At 43.1% G+C, this 19094-nt stretch overlaps 1 protein-coding gene across 3 annotated transcripts in view; it reads right to left on the bottom strand.

The window, feature by feature from the left end:
- Nucleotides 1–16331: 16331 nt before the first annotated feature.
- Nucleotides 16332–19094, bottom strand: part of col11a1a (collagen, type XI, alpha 1a) — an 83961-nt gene continuing 81198 nt past the window's right edge. For all 3 annotated transcript variants that reach the window (XM_048266017.1, XM_048266018.1, XM_048266019.1), the window contains 2 exons: nt 18558–18791; nt 16332–17814 (listed from right to left, as the gene is read on the bottom strand). In XM_048266017.1, the coding sequence (XP_048121974.1) occupies nt 17668–17814; nt 18558–18791 (381 nt within the window). In that variant the 3' untranslated portion in view covers nt 16332–17667. The remainder of the gene's footprint in view (nt 17815–18557; nt 18792–19094) is intronic.

Here is a 19094-nt window from a genome sequence, read left to right as displayed (position 1 = left end):
GTGCATGTGCTGAGGGTGGGGGTGGATGAGAGAGAGAGCAAACAGAAAAGATATGAACAGCGAGGCAAACAGAAGCATTCTTAAACACTAGAGAGAGAGAAAGTAAAGACGAAGAAGTGAAGAGGGGGGTGGAGACGCCTGATTTGAATATAGAGCATCTGAAGGGCTTCTGCAGACGGTCTTCATTCACAACCCTATAAGCCCTGCTGCCGTCTGACAGACCGGCCCTTGCAAGCTGACAGAGAGTGGTCAATCTCTCCGGCAACATATGTTTCAATTATTCCACTTCATTATCCTCCACTTGGCAGTTTTAATTGAAGTCACGAGAGCTGGGTGCTCAACAATTGGTAAATGTGTAAATAAAGAGCACGTCGTTCTGCGCTGACTTGAGCTGAATACATTCATCATCCAGAAATGGCTTATGCGATATGTCCAAAGATACTGTCTTTGTTTTCAGAGGTCGGCATCAGTATCATAGACAGCTGGGGATAACTACAATAATTTCCAATCACATTAGTGATTAGACTGACAGTCAGTCAGTCAGTCAGGCAGCTGAATACATTCATCATCCAGAAATGGCTTATGCGATATATCCAAAGATACTGTCTTTGTCTTCAGAGGTCGGCATCAGCATCATAGACAGCTAGGGATAACTACAATAATTTCCAATCACATTAGTGATTAGACTGACAGTCAGTCAGTCAGTCAATAAATTAGTCAGTCAATCAATCAATCAATCAATCAATCAATCAATCAATGTTTCAAGCACAAATGCAGTAGAATGTGCATAAGAATGTGTGTGCAGTAGAATATGCATAACAATGTAATTAAAGCAACAAAACAATAGAAATTAAATAGATAATGGAATGATGATGTAGGATAAACTAATTGGACCTTGGCAATCCTTTGTGTCTGTAGAACAAATTGCTGTGGTGGCTAATGAAAGTCCTGTTTCCTGCAGTCGGACGCGTTGAGAGGGCCAAGACAGAGGACTCCCACCCAAGCAAATCCCCAAACCCAGAGGGCCCCCTCTGCCAAGATATATTTCGCTTTCCACTTTCACCGACACTGTGAGTATAACCAAGTGTCATGGCTGGCATGGTGTGCCAAGTCCAAAAAGTCTGTGAAAGTGTGGGGAAAATCAGTCTATAAGAGGAAGACTTTGATTTGGATTTGATTGATTCTCCGGGCAGACTGGTCTCCACGAGCAAACTTGGCACCAGACCAGACCTTGATCGACCATGGGACTTGAGGATGGGGTTCTTTAAGACCATTGTGTTTTGCCACTCTATGTTTTGAAGTCTCGGTCAAGTTTGAAAAACTAGATATCGACTAGCTTGGGAGGTTATATTAAATGTGATAAAGGAATTAAATGTATTACTGGAAATGTCATCCCACGAAACAATATGGCTGTAATAATAGATGATGACTTTTTGAATAAGGACACTAAGACACAAAGACACTATCCTGCAAACAGACAGACAGACTGGATTTAAATCTGAATGTATGTCTCAGCATAAACACAGAACAAATCATATAGCCACAGACACATACCAAATACACACACCCACGCACACACACACACACATGCACACACACACACACACACACACACACACACACACACACACACACACACACACACACACACACACACACACACACACACACACACACAACACCACACAAAAAAAACATCATATGGGGGACAGAGCTGACTAGTGAAAGTGTGGTCTCCCAGGGGCAATCCCCAGCAGATGATGAGAAAGGTATGCGTGCGGGAAGTTGATATTGTTCATTTAGTCTGGCTGGCAGCGAGTGCGCACAGTTGCAGGATGGCGCAGCCACGCCGTGCCAGACATCTGAATTTATGGTGGCAGATGGGGACTGCCAGAGCCGGTAGAGAGTGATTCTTTTACTGCAGCGTGTTCTAGAAAGACAGACAGAGAGAGAGAGAGAGAGACAGACAGACAGACAGACAGAGACAGTGAGTGAATGAGGATTTGTACGCTTATGACAGATTAAGAATCCCGGTATGTTTGTGGAAGAGGCAGGTTACTTTGTCTGTGTATATGATGATGTATGAGAGCCTGTGTACGGCTTGCACTGGAGTGTGTGTGTGTGTGTGTGTGTCAGAGAGATTCATTGCAATATCATTTCGGTGCTTAGAAGTTGCTGCATATCAAGTCAGGTCAGTGGCATTACTTTAATGTGACAGATGACTGTAGTCAGTAGTCTAGTGTACACGACACACAGGATCATGTGAGGGAAAGCATGAGGGGGTGTTATATACATCTTCTGTGTGTAGTCTGTGTGTCTAAATGTGTGGAGAATTTCCCTACTTCCCTCTTGGACTACAGCTCATTCCTAATGAGCTTTTGAAAATAGCCCAAAGTCTGTTCCCTTTCTTTGAGGCGCCACACCTGAAATGAGTATTTATTTCTAGTTAAAGCATGCTGCCATTCTCCAGCCTACTCTGATATTGTAATTTTCATTCTAGCTGCGAGTTGCTTTGTAGGTATCGATGTGCCAAAAAAAACAAGTTGTCTCCACAGAGCTGTCTCAGAATGGTGTTTATTGAACTGTTTACCGTTTATCCAGAGGCAAGGAACCACACTTAATGTCTGGGATATTTTTTTTTTTTTTCAAAAACATGATGAGAGGAAGAAAAACACAAACAATAAACAAAAAACATCAAGTGATCAGGTGCCACACAAATCACACAATGCATCTTGGGAACATAAGTATTCAGCAGCGGATAATTTCTGCTTTGTCTATAAGCCGGAGGGAATTTGACCATGAATTAACATTTCACAGACCTCCATTCTTCCAAGATTGCTTCCTAAACCTGTTACCCATTTTCATCCCTACAGCAGTCGACTCTCAATGGTGCCCACAGCTCATTCTAGTCACATAGCATCTTCTTAAGAAATGCTGTAGATTGATTTTCACCCATTCCATTTGGCTTCTCCGAGTTATTTCTAAAATGCATCTTGGCTCTGGCACTGATGAGATCTCATTAAGAGACGCAGGCGAGATGAGGACGATCCCAGGTAGGCCTACTTTGTCTTGTGTTTTTTTTTCCACCCAGTTCTGAACAATCACAATAAGCAGGCCAATTTTTACTCAGTGTTTTGTGAATGAGTTTCATCTCTCCCGAAACCCTTTGCTAACCTCAAGCAGTGCCTGAAATGCAAAACAAAAGGGGTGAGTAAAGTCTTGGACTCAACATGCTGTAGACCCAACGTGGAGGAGGCACAGAGCTCTACTGTCAGCACAGCACATGGCGGTGCAGAGCACAACTAGATACATCTTGTTCTTCAATATAAACCTTTGGTAGGTCAGCAGTCCATAGGACGCTAAAGGTGTGGAATGAAAAGCTGTAAAGGTGTGGTCTAGAGCAGTGGTTCTTAACCGTTTTGTCCCAACCCCCAGTTTAAGAACCACTGGTATAGAGAGGCCTTGGAGGGGTTGTTTTTTTTAGATCATAGTGACCAGTTACCTGTAATATACTCTGGAAGAACACACAGAGGACATTACAGACAGTGGCCCTCATTTATGAAACGAACGTACAACTTAAAACAGGCTTAGGACAGACGCTCATTTCCACACAAAGCATGTCATTTATCAATTTGAATGTGAACGGTGGCTACGCTCGAATGTCACATCAAGTCTAAACTTATGTACTTTGTTGTAGCATCCATGTTTTTCACACATTCCGACGGCAAAGCACATAAACACTTGCGATCGAAAAACACAACGTAATCCCGGGGGGGCGGTCCTTGTCATTCCCAGGTGGCATAAACGGACCATTACAATGCACCAAACGTATAATGCACCTCTGTGTTGTAAATTCTAGGAGCGAGGCCTTTAAAATGAGCATATACTGTAGGCCTACAGGGGCGTGATATTTAAATCACACTTGTTTCCAGTCGCCACATTCATCAACACACGTTTACCCTGGAATTGGAGTGATACGAACGTTTCATGAATCACACGTGAGCCCCGTCGTAAGATGATTTCTGTGCTCAGATCTACGCAGGTTGATAAATGAGGGCCAGTGTGTGGTTCTGTTAGGACAGCATTGTACCCACCAAGGTGGTCCATTGTGTCCTGTACAATAAACTATGGATTAACAAGGACGTTCAAAAGGTAAAAAAAGTGCCGCACACTCTAGCTTTGAAAAGTCTTTACTCGACAACAAAGTTGAATAAAGATTTGTCATATGGAGCCGGAGTGTGCGGCACTTTTTTTAACCTTTTGAACTTACCGCCAGTGTCTAGCACCTCCCTAAAAATCAGTTGGTCTGCGTTACAAATACTGTACTTTCCATCAACAAGGACGTTGAACAGAAAGAAGAGGGCTTTCATGATGGCAGACAACAGGGAGGAATGAGAAGAGAGGAGGTCAGGTCAGTCAAAGAGGGAGCTGAAGAGGGAGCGGAGGAGGGCAGAGAGCAACTATATTACATTACATTTAGCAGACACTTTTTGACCAAAGTGACTTACATATGTTAGCTATATTACAAGGGATCACATTGTCCCCAGAGCAACTTGGGGTTAAGTGCCTTGCTCAAGGGCACAACGGTGGAAGCCGGGAATTGAACCGACAACTTTCAGGCTACTGCACGCTAGCCCAGCTCCTTAACCACTACACTACCACCGCCCACCTGCACTACCACCGCCCACCTAGGGGGGAGCTAGAGGACAAGCTAAAAAGAACCCCACTCAGGACAGTAAGAACTCAGGGTCCGGTCAGCCATGGAGAGGACGAGAAGAGGACGAGGGCTGAGGTGAGAATCATACTGAGCTGGCACACGATTTTGTAAAACGAGAACAATATTTGGTAAAACGACGGCACCATTTTGTAAAACAAGTGCACGATCTCTCCATATACTAAAACCTTGTGCAGTGACAGCTCTCAGGCTCTGTACTGAATAATACAGAATGGCATTTGATGATTTTTTATGACATTTGGATAATGGAGGCTTTGGAAGTGTGTGTGTGTGTGTGTGTGTGTGTGTGTGTGTGTGTGTGTGTGTGTGTGTGTGTGTGTGTGTGTGTGTGTGTGTGTGTTTGTGTGTGTGTGTGTGTTTGTGTGTGTGTGTATGTGTCTTTGGTTCACTCACTCTGAATTCCTCCATTATTCACATCTTTTTGCCAGACATGGCTCTGTGGTGCTCAGTCCAGCAACAACCATATTCACAAGTTGCTTGTGTAAGTAATGAAAAAGATAAACAAGAACTAAACAAGACTTTCCTGGCATCCATCAACACTTTCTTTTAGTCAATCAAAGTTAATTTTGCATGGGGGAAAAAAATCCTGAACAAATTTAACCATAGATGAGATCTGACTCTGTGGATCAGACAACCTTAGATGTCTCTAACAGCAGACATGGTCATAGACATAAGAATAACAGGCAGTATCAATCAGCACCATGGACAGAGACAGCTTAAGGGGATGATGGGGCAACTTTTTGAGCAACGTTACTGGGCAACCACATGACCAGTTCCATTTATTCTGATTGGATGATCATGACGATTTGCTTAATGATGATTAAAGTTCTCCAGAAAAGAAAGCGTTAAGTGATATCAATTGAGAACATGCCAGAACCACAACAATGAGGAACACTGTCCAGCAACATTGCTGAAAAAGTTGCCCAAAGCATTATCAGCTTTAAATGCCACACTTTCCACAAGGCGGCATCACGTGGTCATAACAGACACGCCTCTTTGCTCGCTCTGCAGGCCCTCATCTGTATTCCTGCGGAGTAGAGACAGAGGAGATAATGACACGTGGTCTGCCAACCCATGCTGCCACCGGACCCCTGTGACCTAACAGGATTTCTTTATCGGCTTACACCATGCATTTATACTGTATCAGCCAATCACAACTTCAGACCATTACGAACATAAGAACTGTGCCTTTTGTAGCCTGTTATCTGCGTGGCATTTGCTGCAAATATGTCAGCATGGCTATGGCCAGAGAGAAAAAGAAAATGGGGATAAAATAAACAAGCAAGCAAATAAGCCAATGTAGGCTAATAGGATAATGAACTCGTTGAGGATGAGGACTTGTGATGCCCTGCTCCCTCCTTGCCCTGATATCACCAGTATTCCACGACCTTTGCTGGAGCCATTTGTGCGAAAGAGCAGTGAGCATCTTTAATCGCTAATTGAGGTGGTGGTAGATGCTTAACCATCCAGAAAATCACTGGTTTCCAGAGAATTAATAATTTATCAAATCAATGTCGAAAACCTATTTCTGTGGAGTGCCACTGAGCAACCTTTCTTCATTTCCCCCAGCACCATTCATGGATCTAAAGCCACATGGTGTTACTCTGCTTTTCACCATCCAGAGCCAGACTCCTGGGAAAGAGAGGCAGGTTTATACCGAAGCTGCTGTAGTCTTGTGTGGATGGAAGGTGGAGTGTGAAAGCGCTTGAGCCTTAGGCAAATGGTGACAAAGAAACTGTGTATGAGCTCCAATGACCGCAACAACTGCTGAGTGCCCTGAAGCCGAGTCCGCTGATTTGGACAGTCACAGGTGCTACAGAAATGTAACCATTTTACACTGTGGACTGGCCGCTGACAGCCTGCATTGAAACACCTCAGAACATGCTGTGTAATTTCCGTCGCATCGTTCCCTTGTACTTTATGGGACGGGAGTGTTGCCAGATGATAGCTAAACCGCCTAGTCCCCAGCTCTACAAGTATCACTTTGAATAGGACACCACTAAACTCCAATCTAAGCAGACAGACTAGCTGTTTAAATCGAAGTCGACCTGATTGTCATTGTCACCCATTCTCTCTCTTTCAAGGCTCGCTCCGGTGTGTACTTCACTCCATCTCATATTTTATGAATGCCTGTCTGCCCTTTGATGTCTGCATCGTTAAGGCGAATGGTAGTGCACTGTTCTGTGCACCGCAGTGGACAACACCTGTCCAAAGCACATCTCAGTGCACACACCGTGACGCTTTTTGCCGCAACGTGGATGTTACTGGCCCCTTATGGCGTGGGGTGGGGGGGGCGGCCGATTGAACAGCACGCGTCTCTTTGAAGTGCGCCGGGGGCCTTTGTTACCGGGCCCTGGCGGAGGCCCTGTTGACAGTCTCTTGGGTTTGATGAGGAAAACCTTGGATTTTGCCCCGGGGCTTTTTCAGCATCGTTTCACCAAAGCCTCTGATCACCCAGCATTCTGATTTGATTACCCCCACCCTCCCCCTTACCCATTCTCTCTTGTCCTTGAAGTTTTGGGGCCCTGAGTAGTTTTGAAAGACAAACAGGAGATGGGATCCTACCTCTTTGGCCGTTGTGCAGACAGAGACTACTGAAGGGGAATGTCAATATCTTATTTATTGTCTGTTTGAACAGAAGCGCAGCACACACCTGGCTCAGCGGCTTGGAAGCAGAATAAAAACAAGGTGGGAGTGTGCTGCCAAGCTGCCCAGAAAGGACAGGAAAAACACGAGAGCCTTGACACATGCCAGTGATGGAGCAGACTAACATACAGTGGACTGTGCCCTAAGAAAGATAAAGGGCTGTGCTAATGATTACTATGTGCTGGTCATTGAAGGATAATGGTGGTGCTAGCAATGCAGTGGTCTGACTACATATCGACCCCTCCCTCCCTTTCCTTTGCCATCTCATTTATTGGTAGTCTGTCCATGTTGGAAAGCAATGGGGGAATGAATAAAGGAAAGTGTAGAAGGCATGTGTGTGTGTGTGTGTGTGCGTATGCATGTGTGTGTGTGTGTGTGTGTGTGTATGTGTAAGGTGTGTGTGTGTGAGAGAGTCGTGTGTGTTTGTGTGAGAGAGTATGTGTGTGTGTGTGTGTGTGTGTGTGTGAAGTATAACAGGTGCTCCTCTGTCATGGCCCACAAAATTAAAGAAATTGACCTGAAGAGTGCTCACCTTGGACCTCACAGATTTAAAACTGCTATTTGGAACAGTGTGACATAACGGAGAGAGAGAGAGAAAGAGAGAGAGAGAGAGAGAGAGAGAAAGAGAGAGAGAGAGAAACATAAACACAAACCCTTACACACTCATATATTCTATCTGCAGCAGAGAGTGATCCCATGTGGAGGAAGGTCATTACTGCTTAACCATTCCTCATTTTGGTCACAAGGTCATCAGATAGTTTATGAAACCCCACGGTGTGCTCAGCTATGTGAACATGCACCATCTTAGGCATCTTAGGCTTTTCCGTTTGACTAAACACTCTTATTTATTATATGGAAAATGCCACATGTGAAGGACCTCAGAAGATCAATAGGGTTTGCCATCTCTCAAGGCGTCGAAACTGGGAAATAGTTTTGATCGCTAGTAGTATTCATGTCACACTGGACACATACTGTACGGAATGCAAGTACATCATAATTAAATGCAAATGCAAAAGAAGATTATTAAAAAAAAGGGTCAAAATGCTGCAGGGGAGGAAAGTTATGCCAACTTTTTGTGGTTCAGGTGGTATTAGTATACATGAGCATGGGCCGCATGACATGACATATTATGTTTTGGGACATTTAACAAGATATTGCCCCCCCACCCTTCCCTCATTTGCAAGATTCATATTCCAGGGCCTGTCCTGCCTTGCAGCACTAGAGTCAACAACCTTGAGTCTGCTCCCCTGGGCCTTATTTGTTGCAAGGTTCTCTGTCCGTGCCTGGATGAGGTAGTCCTTTAACCGTGTCCAGGGCGAAGCGACCAGGGCTGTGGCCCGAGCCTGGACCCTGCCTTGCGGAGGCGTCCAGCGGGCATCAATCTCAGGCTGTTTAATTGAGAGCCTAATCTACTGGGTCACAGAGCCCGTCCTTGAACGAATGGCGTGGACCTGTAATAACCCCCTTTATTAAAGACTCCCACAGGAGAGATGCAACTCCTCTGATACTATTTGTCTTACATTAGGGTGTGTGTGTGTGTGTGGCTGCTGTGCCACTTGTCTCTTTGGGGACATGAATGGCGTTTCCTATTAAAGTCTCTAGTGGGCAATACAAGAAAATTGCTCCTGTGTTTGGGATCTGGTGATTGGGTTTGTCAACATGTGTGTTTGGTGCATGTATGTGTGTCAGCATTTGTGTTTTACATTGTGCATACCTGTACGCGTATGTGTTGTTGATGTGTGTTTCTGTGTGTCTGTGTGTGTGTGTGTGTGTGTGTGTGTGTGTGTGAGTGTGTGTGTGTGTGTGTGTGTGTGTGTATGTGTGTGTTTGTGTGTGTGTGTGTGTGTGTTTGCTTTTTGTTGTTCTGAGGGGCTTCTGTGTCCCTGTGCTTCTCTCCTCTGGGACATTAATAGCATTTTCTATTAAAGACTCTAGAGGGCTAAACGAGCAATTGCTTCTATGGATCATGTCGAGTGTGTGTGTTTGTGTGTGTGTGTGTGTGTGTGAGAGAGTTTGTGTGTGTGTGTGTGTGTGTGTGTGTGTGTGTGTGTGAGACTGCTCTTGTGTTCTTATGATTACAGAAGTGTGTTCAGCACCCTGCCTAGTGATCTTTGCTGGTTCTAATTTGGGAAGGGTGTCATGCGCCTCCTACCACAAGGGTCACTGCAAGCCCTTTTTTACATAGCCATTATTCATCACTTGCATATTAAATCCAATTGCCCATAACTAATAGGCACATACTGCAAATGTAAATCAGTTCTAAAAGCAGTGTAAAAATAGTCAAGATTTCCTTTTGGATTTGGACTATGACTCTCAACTTATAATGAGTTTCCAGTACTTTCACATATGTTTTCCTCCTGTAAAACCCATTTTGGTTGTTTGATTGTCTGACAAAATTCTTTTGGATTTCAATGCTAAGTCCTTTATCCGCATAGGACACAGTTCTGTGTGATCATCAGAATGATGTCTTTGTTTTATGTTGTTTTCGTTTTTCAAGGCCTTACTTTGCGTCTATTCTTCGCTTAAATGTTTAGCTTCTGAATCAGACAACTCCACATCTTTGAACTCTCTGTCTGTTTAATCTCACCTTTTTCAGCCGTTCTGTTTGGTTTCCTATAAAGCGCTGGGAAGAATGTAAACGTGACATGTGTGTATGTGTGTGTGTGTGTGTGTGTGTATGTGTGTGGTCATGAGTGTGTGGGGCTTTGTTCTAGTTCGTTTGTTCTTACTCACAGCATTCCTTCGCTGGACATCAAGGTTTTTAATTACGCCACTACATCAATGGCCAGCCCGGGGTAATTACTGACATGGATGGAGAGCGCATACATCGACAGCGTGCTTTTGTCACAATTTATCTGGCGGAACAGATGAGACTTCAAGTCGCTCCCTAATTTACACCGCACTTCTCAACAGCGGGCGCCGAGACGGTGAGTGTAGGCTGCCTAGGGGATGGAAGACTGGCTCTCACTGAACTTGCGGTCAGTTAGTCAACATGCAACGCAAAGGTGCACACATTGAACCACAAATCAGCATCTGCATTGTTTTGTGTAGCTGCTCCAAGGTCGAGTGAGAAGTGCAATTAGTCGCCACTGAGACGCAATGCCCCAGTGACTGCCCATCTGAGATACATAGGAATTAAAATTGTCAACCTCCTAAAATAGTGATGTCATTTTTTCTGTTTTTTTTCAGAAAACACATACAAGTTAACCAAAAATTGAATGATGATGATTTAGCCAAAAAAAAAAAAGTCAAAAAATGACTCATGCCATTATATTAGGAAGGTGACAAAATGCTTTTCTGTGTGTATCTCTGAAAAATAACAGCATGTCCTCGTTGAAAAGCATGTTCTAAGTTGTCTGTTCAAAGAGCTTACCAGAAAAGCTACCTACTTCCTTTGTCCGTTGAAATAAATAAAATAAAAAACTCTCTTGGGCAGTACTTAAATGCTTTTCTTTGGTCATTGTAAACCAATTAAGGTCATTTAATCATCTATTTGAAGCAGTGGACAAAGCATAGTGAAGCCACAGTGATGTTTCTTTTAAAAGGTAATAAAATTAACATGAATTAATACATTTCATAAAGATGTTCATAGGCCCTGGCCACACTGCAGTGCAAAACACCAACAGACATGGTGACTGGACATTAAATTCAAAAGCTTAACTAGACCTACAGAATATGGGTGCAGTTTGATGACACAAACCTATTGGTGTATCCAAATGTATATATCACTTAGAATGGGCTGCGAAAGTCAGTGCGATCTAGCCTGGTCCATCACATTGATCAGGGGTTCCTAACGTTACTTCTTACTTCGCCTAAACTTTACAAACTGACAATAAAGAGAATGGGAAGTCAGGAAGCAATGTATGTAGGCCTACCTTTGCTGTACATAAACTTACACAATCTTCCAACTACAATTTTTGATGTTTGCTGCTACCGTTTACCACAGCCACTTTTGATATCAGAATGATAGTGTCATCCCCTCTCCTCACTGATTGACCCGTCCTCTCTGGTATCTGATGGAAACATTAACGAATTATGCTGCTCCAGTCTAGTATCTCTAGTAGTGTGATCATTGGGTGTGATTGCATTTGTGTTATTAAAAGTAAGAGACCTAAAAAATCCATCACAGATCTTTGATCTTTCCAGACGTATTAGAGGACTACAGCATATTGGAAACTATCTAGTCTTTATGTATGTATGTATATATATATATATATATATATATATATATATACATATTTAAAGAGGAGTGCCATGTTACTCATTCAGACTGCTTACACAATGCACAGTCAAGTTGTTTCTAGATATTAGAGTCGATACACAATTGTTAATGTCTAAATGATAATACTAACAACAATATTCCTGTCCTGTGTACTTTTGGGGAGTAGGGTTTCTTAACATCTTCCTCCAATTTGCCCACTTGTGTGTCTGAGCTTGTGCTCATCAGGACAAACAGGGGAAGAGGAGTTCTTCCTCACATCATCCACGACCGGTCAGCTAAGTCTGACACAGTGTGAGAGATGGGCATCCTGGGAGCGACGGGTCAACTTTTCAAGTGGGCTGGACTCAACCTGATCAGAGGAGACCACGCGGACTATGGTCAGCTCCACTTTCCCAGCATCATTGGGAATGCTCACCACAGGCTCAGAGTTGGACCTCTTAGACACAGAAGCTGTGCCTGCGAACAGAATAGATTATATGAACACACTGTGCTATGGCAGTCTACTGTGTCTGTACGGAACGGTAAACTTTGTGAGCACTATGAGGTGTGAGCTTTTTCACTAGTTTGCTTACCCTTCTGATAACTACCACAGCATTTGAGTCCATCCTGAGCCTGACTGACCACCACATTAGTTAAGGCCTTCAAAGTGTCCAATGGCGTACTTCCATGTCCGTATATCCACTCATACACCTCCTCCAGTTCCCCATGAAATTGGAGAGCACATAAGACAGAAAGATACTGTGCAGGCGTCGGTTGTGGGCTATTTTCTTAAAGAAGCCCTATGCAGGTCTGGTTATTCCTTTGCTGTTTCTGGGTTTTCGCCTGATTTGGGCTCGCATTTTTCAAGACATAGCTCCCCCTGCAGCTTCGGTAGCAAGTGACTGCTACGCTAAACCCCCACTAGCTAGCGACCTAGCCATCAAGAAACCAAGCTAAACACATACAGGGCTCACAATAAAACGGTCGAGCAAACACATTGTTCAAGAGATCAAACCACATTACAAAAACAAAGTTCACCCAAGAGTAGGCTACTTACAATTTCAACAGCAACAAAGCCAAGTCGGAGTCCGTTTTGCAGTCTTCTTAGAAACTACAGTCTGATTACATTTTCGAGGCACGATTGGATACTTCCGCTGAGTCACATCCAGATGTGTTCGGACCGCGACCAGAAAATTGCATATTCGGTTTTTCCGCGGAGAAGCACTAGGGGGAGACGAAGCACCCACCAAACAATCCAAAAAGTGTTGTAGAACCATCAGAACGACTCTCAACTTGCATTCATTTTTGCTAAAATTGTTGCGTTGGGCTTTTTTTAACAATAGGTTTGGTTTGGAGGTCAGGGATAGATGAGATTCTCCCCAAATGGGTGTCGAGGAGCATCTGATAGACGCGGCAGCTCAGGAGCCTGGGGAAAATGTAAGTCCCCCCCTGCTGGACTGCCACAAAGACTTCGTCAAAGCATGGCAGGGGCACAGAATGGGACAGGTCTGCATGGCAGGGGCACAGAGTGGGACAGGTCTGCATGGCAGGGGCACAGAGTGGGACAGGTCTGAACCCTCACTGTCCTCCACCTGGCTATGTTCAGAAGGTGACAGAAGGTTCAGAGTTTCTTGAATTTCCCCTTGGGGATCAATAAAGTATCTATCTATCTATCTATCTATCTATCTATCTATCTATCTATCTATCTATCGAGAGACAATAGTGGCAAAAAACGCTGTCGGCAGTGATGGCCGCCTTCTCAGCCAAACTTTCAGAGAGGAGAAGGAGGCTCCTGTCATCCATGTCGGTCTCAGCGGGGCCTCTCCAGCCTCAGTGGGTCTCTCCTGGTCCGTGTGGCCCTGGAGCTCCGCACGGAGAACGCGCTGGACGGGGGAGGGGCTTCCTGAAAGAAGCAGCCTTTCTCATCATGGACTGTGCTCCGCTCACAGCATATGACACAATCTTGCCAGCGGTATTCAGTAACTCTGTGTCCATTTTCCCCGTGGGGATCACCTCTGACAGACTGCACTCTTGTGGTTGAACCATGGGCAGTTTCCTACTGAAAGGTTTCACATATGTGGGGACGTCGGCCTTGGGACAGGTGGCATTCCTTTTAAACTGGACCACAGCTTCATATTTAGTAATGGCCAGCAGAATCACCTCTTTGGTGGCAGCCAACACCCAGCCTCTGATCCTGTCACATGTATGGCTCAGCTCCACCATGGTGAGGTGCTGAAGACAGGTGAAGTGTATTAGCTCTGAAGTAGAGCAATAATATTTTACAGATGAATTGCACACTCTATTTTGGTACAATTCATTTCTTACCTTCATCTTCAGCAAGTCTCCAAGGGTCTCTTTATGCCTGTAAAGAGAACGAATTACAACATATAAGAGAGTTGATCCAGGAGTAAGAGTGAATCAGCTGGTGAGGAACCCAAGTAGGACCAAGGGGAGAGCTGCCGTGACGCATCACCAGCCCCGGTATGACCCTTTGTGTGAACAAAGACATTGGACTGAGTGTTAGCATCAAGAGAAAGCCCTACACATCTGTTTTGGTTTCATTCCCACATCCCATTCATATGTCTTGGGATACAGATGTATGAGGCTACTCACTCTTTTGGATCTGCAGATGAGATGAGCATCTCTTCTCACGGGAATTGGTGGATTGAAGCTTCAGACTCTAATGTAAAGTGACAATTTAAGTGAATTTGGTTTTACATAAAGTATGCATATCTGTTGTTCTGTAATTGGCATAGCCTAGGCTATTTGCATTAGCTTGCTAAAAATATAATTTATATATTTTTAGTTATAACTAATAACAACAATAATAATAATAATAATTATAATAATATAATAATACATTTTATTTGTTACATACTGTAGCGCCTTTCAAAGCACCCAAGGTCACTTTACAGAGTAAACACAGTAAAAAATAATAATAATCAGCACACACAAGACATTTACACATAAGATTTCTATAGCCTTTCTATGGCTTCATGTTTCATAGTTTAAAAAGATGGCCAGAGACGTTAATGATGTTCTAAAGAATTTGACTAGACCTAAGCTACATCAGACAGATCCTGGTTTTGATCTAGAATTTGTCTGATGACAACATTCATAACCACCTCATGCTGATTAATGGTACTTAAAGCTGCAGTTGGCAAGTCTGACAGATTGAGGGGACTTAGTCAAAATTTTGAACGTTTACAACTCTCATGCCCCTCCCCCACTACCACCGAGCACCCTCTCATCGAGTTTGTGCTCGTCAGTGCGCACCGGACTGCACCAGACTGTGATTGACAGTCAGATCTCACACAGCCCTATTCTGATTGGACCAGAAGAACTGGGAGCTGTGGATTTTTGCAAAACAAATAACAGGCTCTAGGTGGCGGTAGAAGTGCGGATTTTTTTCTAAAACCGGCTGATTTATGTTGTTCTGTCGGAGCATAGTGTTGGTTTCAGTGAATATGATCAAAAAAATCTTGCCAACTGCAGCTTTAATGTAGGCCTAAACAAACAAATGAACAAACAAGGACAAATGTATATGAACGGCTTTTGATAACCCAAAATCGGTAGCCTAAACCTAATTTGCTCAAGTTGCTGCCGAACATGGTCATTTTGTGGAGGACGAAAATAAGCACTCTGGTTATCAATCAACCAGCAGCAGATAATCTCTTTATAATTGCATCTATCCTTTTGGCTATTTCAGCAATCTAGCAAGAAATACATGCGTCATAGTCCACACTGTAGCTTATTGCCAGGTTCGACTTTTATTTTCATGATTAAAAAATGGAGAGATGGATTAACGGTTAGACTAACTTCTAACTCGAGTTGTAGTTTTTTCATGACCAACGTTTAATGAAGTGTCAATTACCATTGAGTGGAAGTGTGATGTGACCCCTTCAAATTCTTAGATTTGTATTTCTATTTTACCGAACAATATGGATGCTCACAAATCCCCCAATACATTTGTTTGTACATATATCATACGTTATTATGTCAAAATCATACAGCTCCACAGTGCAGCTTGAAGACCTCTTCACTGACTTTTCTTCTTTGCCCCTGCAATATTTCAGTTGTTGAGGTCTCACAGGTGATCCATCAATGTTGTGTGTGTGGCTGCATGAGAGTTCAAGGAGTAGCTTTGACATGCTAAAAGGAGAGAATTGGGTTTCAGTCACAGTCAACCCACTTTAGGCGTCACGTTTTCCAGATCTCATGGATGAGTAATGTTACACAGAGGCGGGTGCACAGTTTGAACAAGTGTGGCAGAGAATGACACAAAGCACACAGCATTTAAACAACCCAGATTACATAGTGGTGAATGAACAACATGTCTTCTTTCAGTGAGAATGCAGATAAGCAGATATGAAAATAATCCCACTCTGCTCTAGACATCAGAGATCTACCTTGCTGATATGACAGGTTCCTATATTTGAAGATAAACAAAAGTAATCAATTTTAGAGTTAACAGAAATTTATTTAAAGACTTGCAGATGTTGTCAGTGATTACAGTTTGTTCGACAGTTTGAAGATGATCCTGAAGATTATCTACGCTATTGAAGACATGGCGAAGAAAGAAAAAAAGAAAACAAGCATTCGGTGTAAAAGAAAGTATTCAAGCTAGGATAGCATCCATTGACCACTGCCAATCAAAACTCCTGAGACAATGGTGATGCCAGAGCTCCACCAGTCAATACGCCGCTTTCAGGGAGGCACAAACACACAATGCACACATGCAATTTTGGGTGTTGTTTTAGAATCCAGTTTTTAATATTTAAATGACCATAAAAAGCACATTAAAACATTTTCTCATTTTAGTTACAAAAAAATGGGTCACTGAAAAGGGCTTATCAATGCATTCACAGAAGGATTGGAACAGAAGAGGCCTAACAGATACGTATTTCCTTTTTTCTCATTAAAAAAATCCCCACCCAAAATATATAAACTTAATTGTGTAACCAAGGTATATACAGGGCATACCATCCTGGCATCTTAATGGTTATCAAGAAAGTTTGAGGTATACGACCAAAACAACAGAGCAAAAGATGAAGTGGAAAAAAATCTGACAAAAAAAAAAAAAAAAAAAAAAAAAAAAAAAAAAAAACCTTTAAAACAAAAATCAAATAATAAACTTAAATAAGTGAAAATGAATGGCATTATTGCTTAAAACAAGCACAGGAAACAACATTAGTGAAGCATGTTGTTTGGCATGTGCTGGTGAGAGTCTTCCAGTCATGCTTGCTGTGGTCTCATTGGCCAAACCACGTGTGACCCAGAGCTTGTGGGTGGTCAATATATACAAAGGGCATATGTTATAATTAGAAATAGGGAATTGTTTGAATGCTCACTTTTATTGGCTTCATAATAGGTACACAGTATTCATCAACAAAATATCATAATTATTTAATTTCTTTATTTCTTTTACTTATTTAAGTTATAAATGCTGTTGCCATGGTTGTATTTTCTCTTCCTGTTCACGTTGAAATTAAGAGCCTGATGCGATTCTGATAGACATGCAAGTTTTGAAAGTGGATTCAGAAATAACAGTAATGTACAAAATAATAATTACAGTTTTATCAAAATACACCTTCTTCTTTCTCTTAGCACCTCATAACATATATATTTTTTTATGTTCTGATCAAGCACCACTGTTTTTGTTCTTTTTTTTTTTTTCTTTTTCTTTTTTTTGAACAGCACCGGAAGAATGTAGGCCACAGAGGCCCCTCCTCTCTGACCTTTTGACCTCCAATGGGTAGTTCCCACTCACCACTCTCAGCCACGCCTTCAGATGTCCTTCACCTTTGCTCCATAAACAGGCTTAAGTCATGTGATTCTAAGCCCTACAAGGGCAACAAGTATTTTCCTGGATAATACATACACATATGGCAAGACATGTTCGCTACACCATTTCTTTTTTCTTTATTCAAAAATTTGCATGTGGCATGAAGTGGGTGGGGGTTGGTTGTTGGTGGTGGTGTTGGTGGTGATGACGATGGTGGTGATGGTGGTACCAAAAAGAGTCTTAACTCTTGAGTGCTGACCCGTCCTTCCCTGCCAAATTTGTTGTTCCTTTCTTTGGACTTTAGCCAAGGAAGCAGACAGGTCCCACTTCGAATCCAAACTTCTGACTGGGATCCCCAAAGTCATTCAACATCACGTCGATGATTGGCACTTGATCAATTTTGGGAGTATTAATCTCCATCACAGTCTTTCCATAGCCCTTCCTCTCCTGCAGATGAGAGAAAATGAGAAGCAGAGAGAGAAAGAGAGAGAAAAAGAGAGAAAGAAAGATAGTTGAAAATATATCCTATCACACAGAAGACAGACAAGAAAAGTTCCATCTGTGTATTTGAACTCTGGTGAACTGTTTCTGTTTGCTTGAGCAGGTGTCTGAAACAAGCCTAAGCATAATTTTCATAATATTCCCCTCCATTAAAATGACACTGCCCTTTATATCAATGAAACCCATCAACACTAATAAAAAAATCAAAGCAAGGCAGCCTCTGAAGGCAAAAACACACGTCATGCCCAGCGTGTGCCGACTAATGAAGCACACTGTTTATAATCACACAACCATCACTGCACACCTGGCCCTTTCTGTCTGGGGCGCAGTGTATGTGTGTGTGTGTGTGTGTGTGTATATATATGTGTGTGTGTGTGTGTGTGTATATATGTGTCTGTGTGTGTGTGTGTGTGTATATGTGTCTTTGTGTGTATATATATGTGTATGTGTGTGTATATATGTGTGTGTGTGCGTGTGTGTGTACATGTGTGTGCGTGTCTGTGTGTGCGTGTCTGTGTGTGTGTGTGTGTGTGTGTGTATATATATGTGTGTGTGTGTGTGTATATGTGTCTGTGTGTGTGTGTGTGTATATGTGTCTTTGTGTGTATATATATGTGTGTGTGTGTGTATATATGTGTGTGTGTGTGTGTGTGTGTACAGTATGTGTGTGCATGCATGTGTGTTCATACCGCGCATCCGTCGCTGAGGGCCTGGATGTATGGGTTGTTGTCGTAGGACATCTCCTCATCGTTGGAGCCCAGGAAGCGCAGCGCTTTGTCGTAGCTGTCGGTGGTGGCGTCGTGCCAGGCCACCGACTGGTGGCAGCTGTAGGTGAAGTTTTGCCTGGCCGAGGCCGTCAGTAGTTTGAGGAACGTCATCTGCACCTGGTTTATCGCACTGCCCTCAGCGTCCACGTACGATAGCTGCAGTTTTGAGGGAGATGGAGAAAGGGAGAGGAGGAGAAGTAGAGAGAGGAGATGGAGAGAGAGAGAGGGAGGGAGGGAGCAAGGGAGGGAGGGAGAAATAAAAAAAGACAGCCTCTTAGACAGGAGAATAGCACATGGTCTTGTTTTATTTAAGGACACCGGATCACACCACTATTAGGCTAGGGAGAAACACCATCTGAATACAAAATATCTGCTAAAATACATATCCTCCATCATCCTCTGGCTATTTGAAACATAAATGGGACACGTGTGGTGTGTGGTGTCTGTCCTCCTGAGAGC

Source organism: Alosa alosa, chromosome 16 (assembly GCF_017589495.1).
Source record: "Alosa alosa isolate M-15738 ecotype Scorff River chromosome 16, AALO_Geno_1.1, whole genome shotgun sequence".
Lineage (NCBI taxonomy): Eukaryota > Metazoa > Chordata > Actinopteri > Clupeiformes > Clupeidae > Alosa > Alosa alosa.
This window is presented reverse-complemented; position numbering and strand designations above follow the sequence as displayed.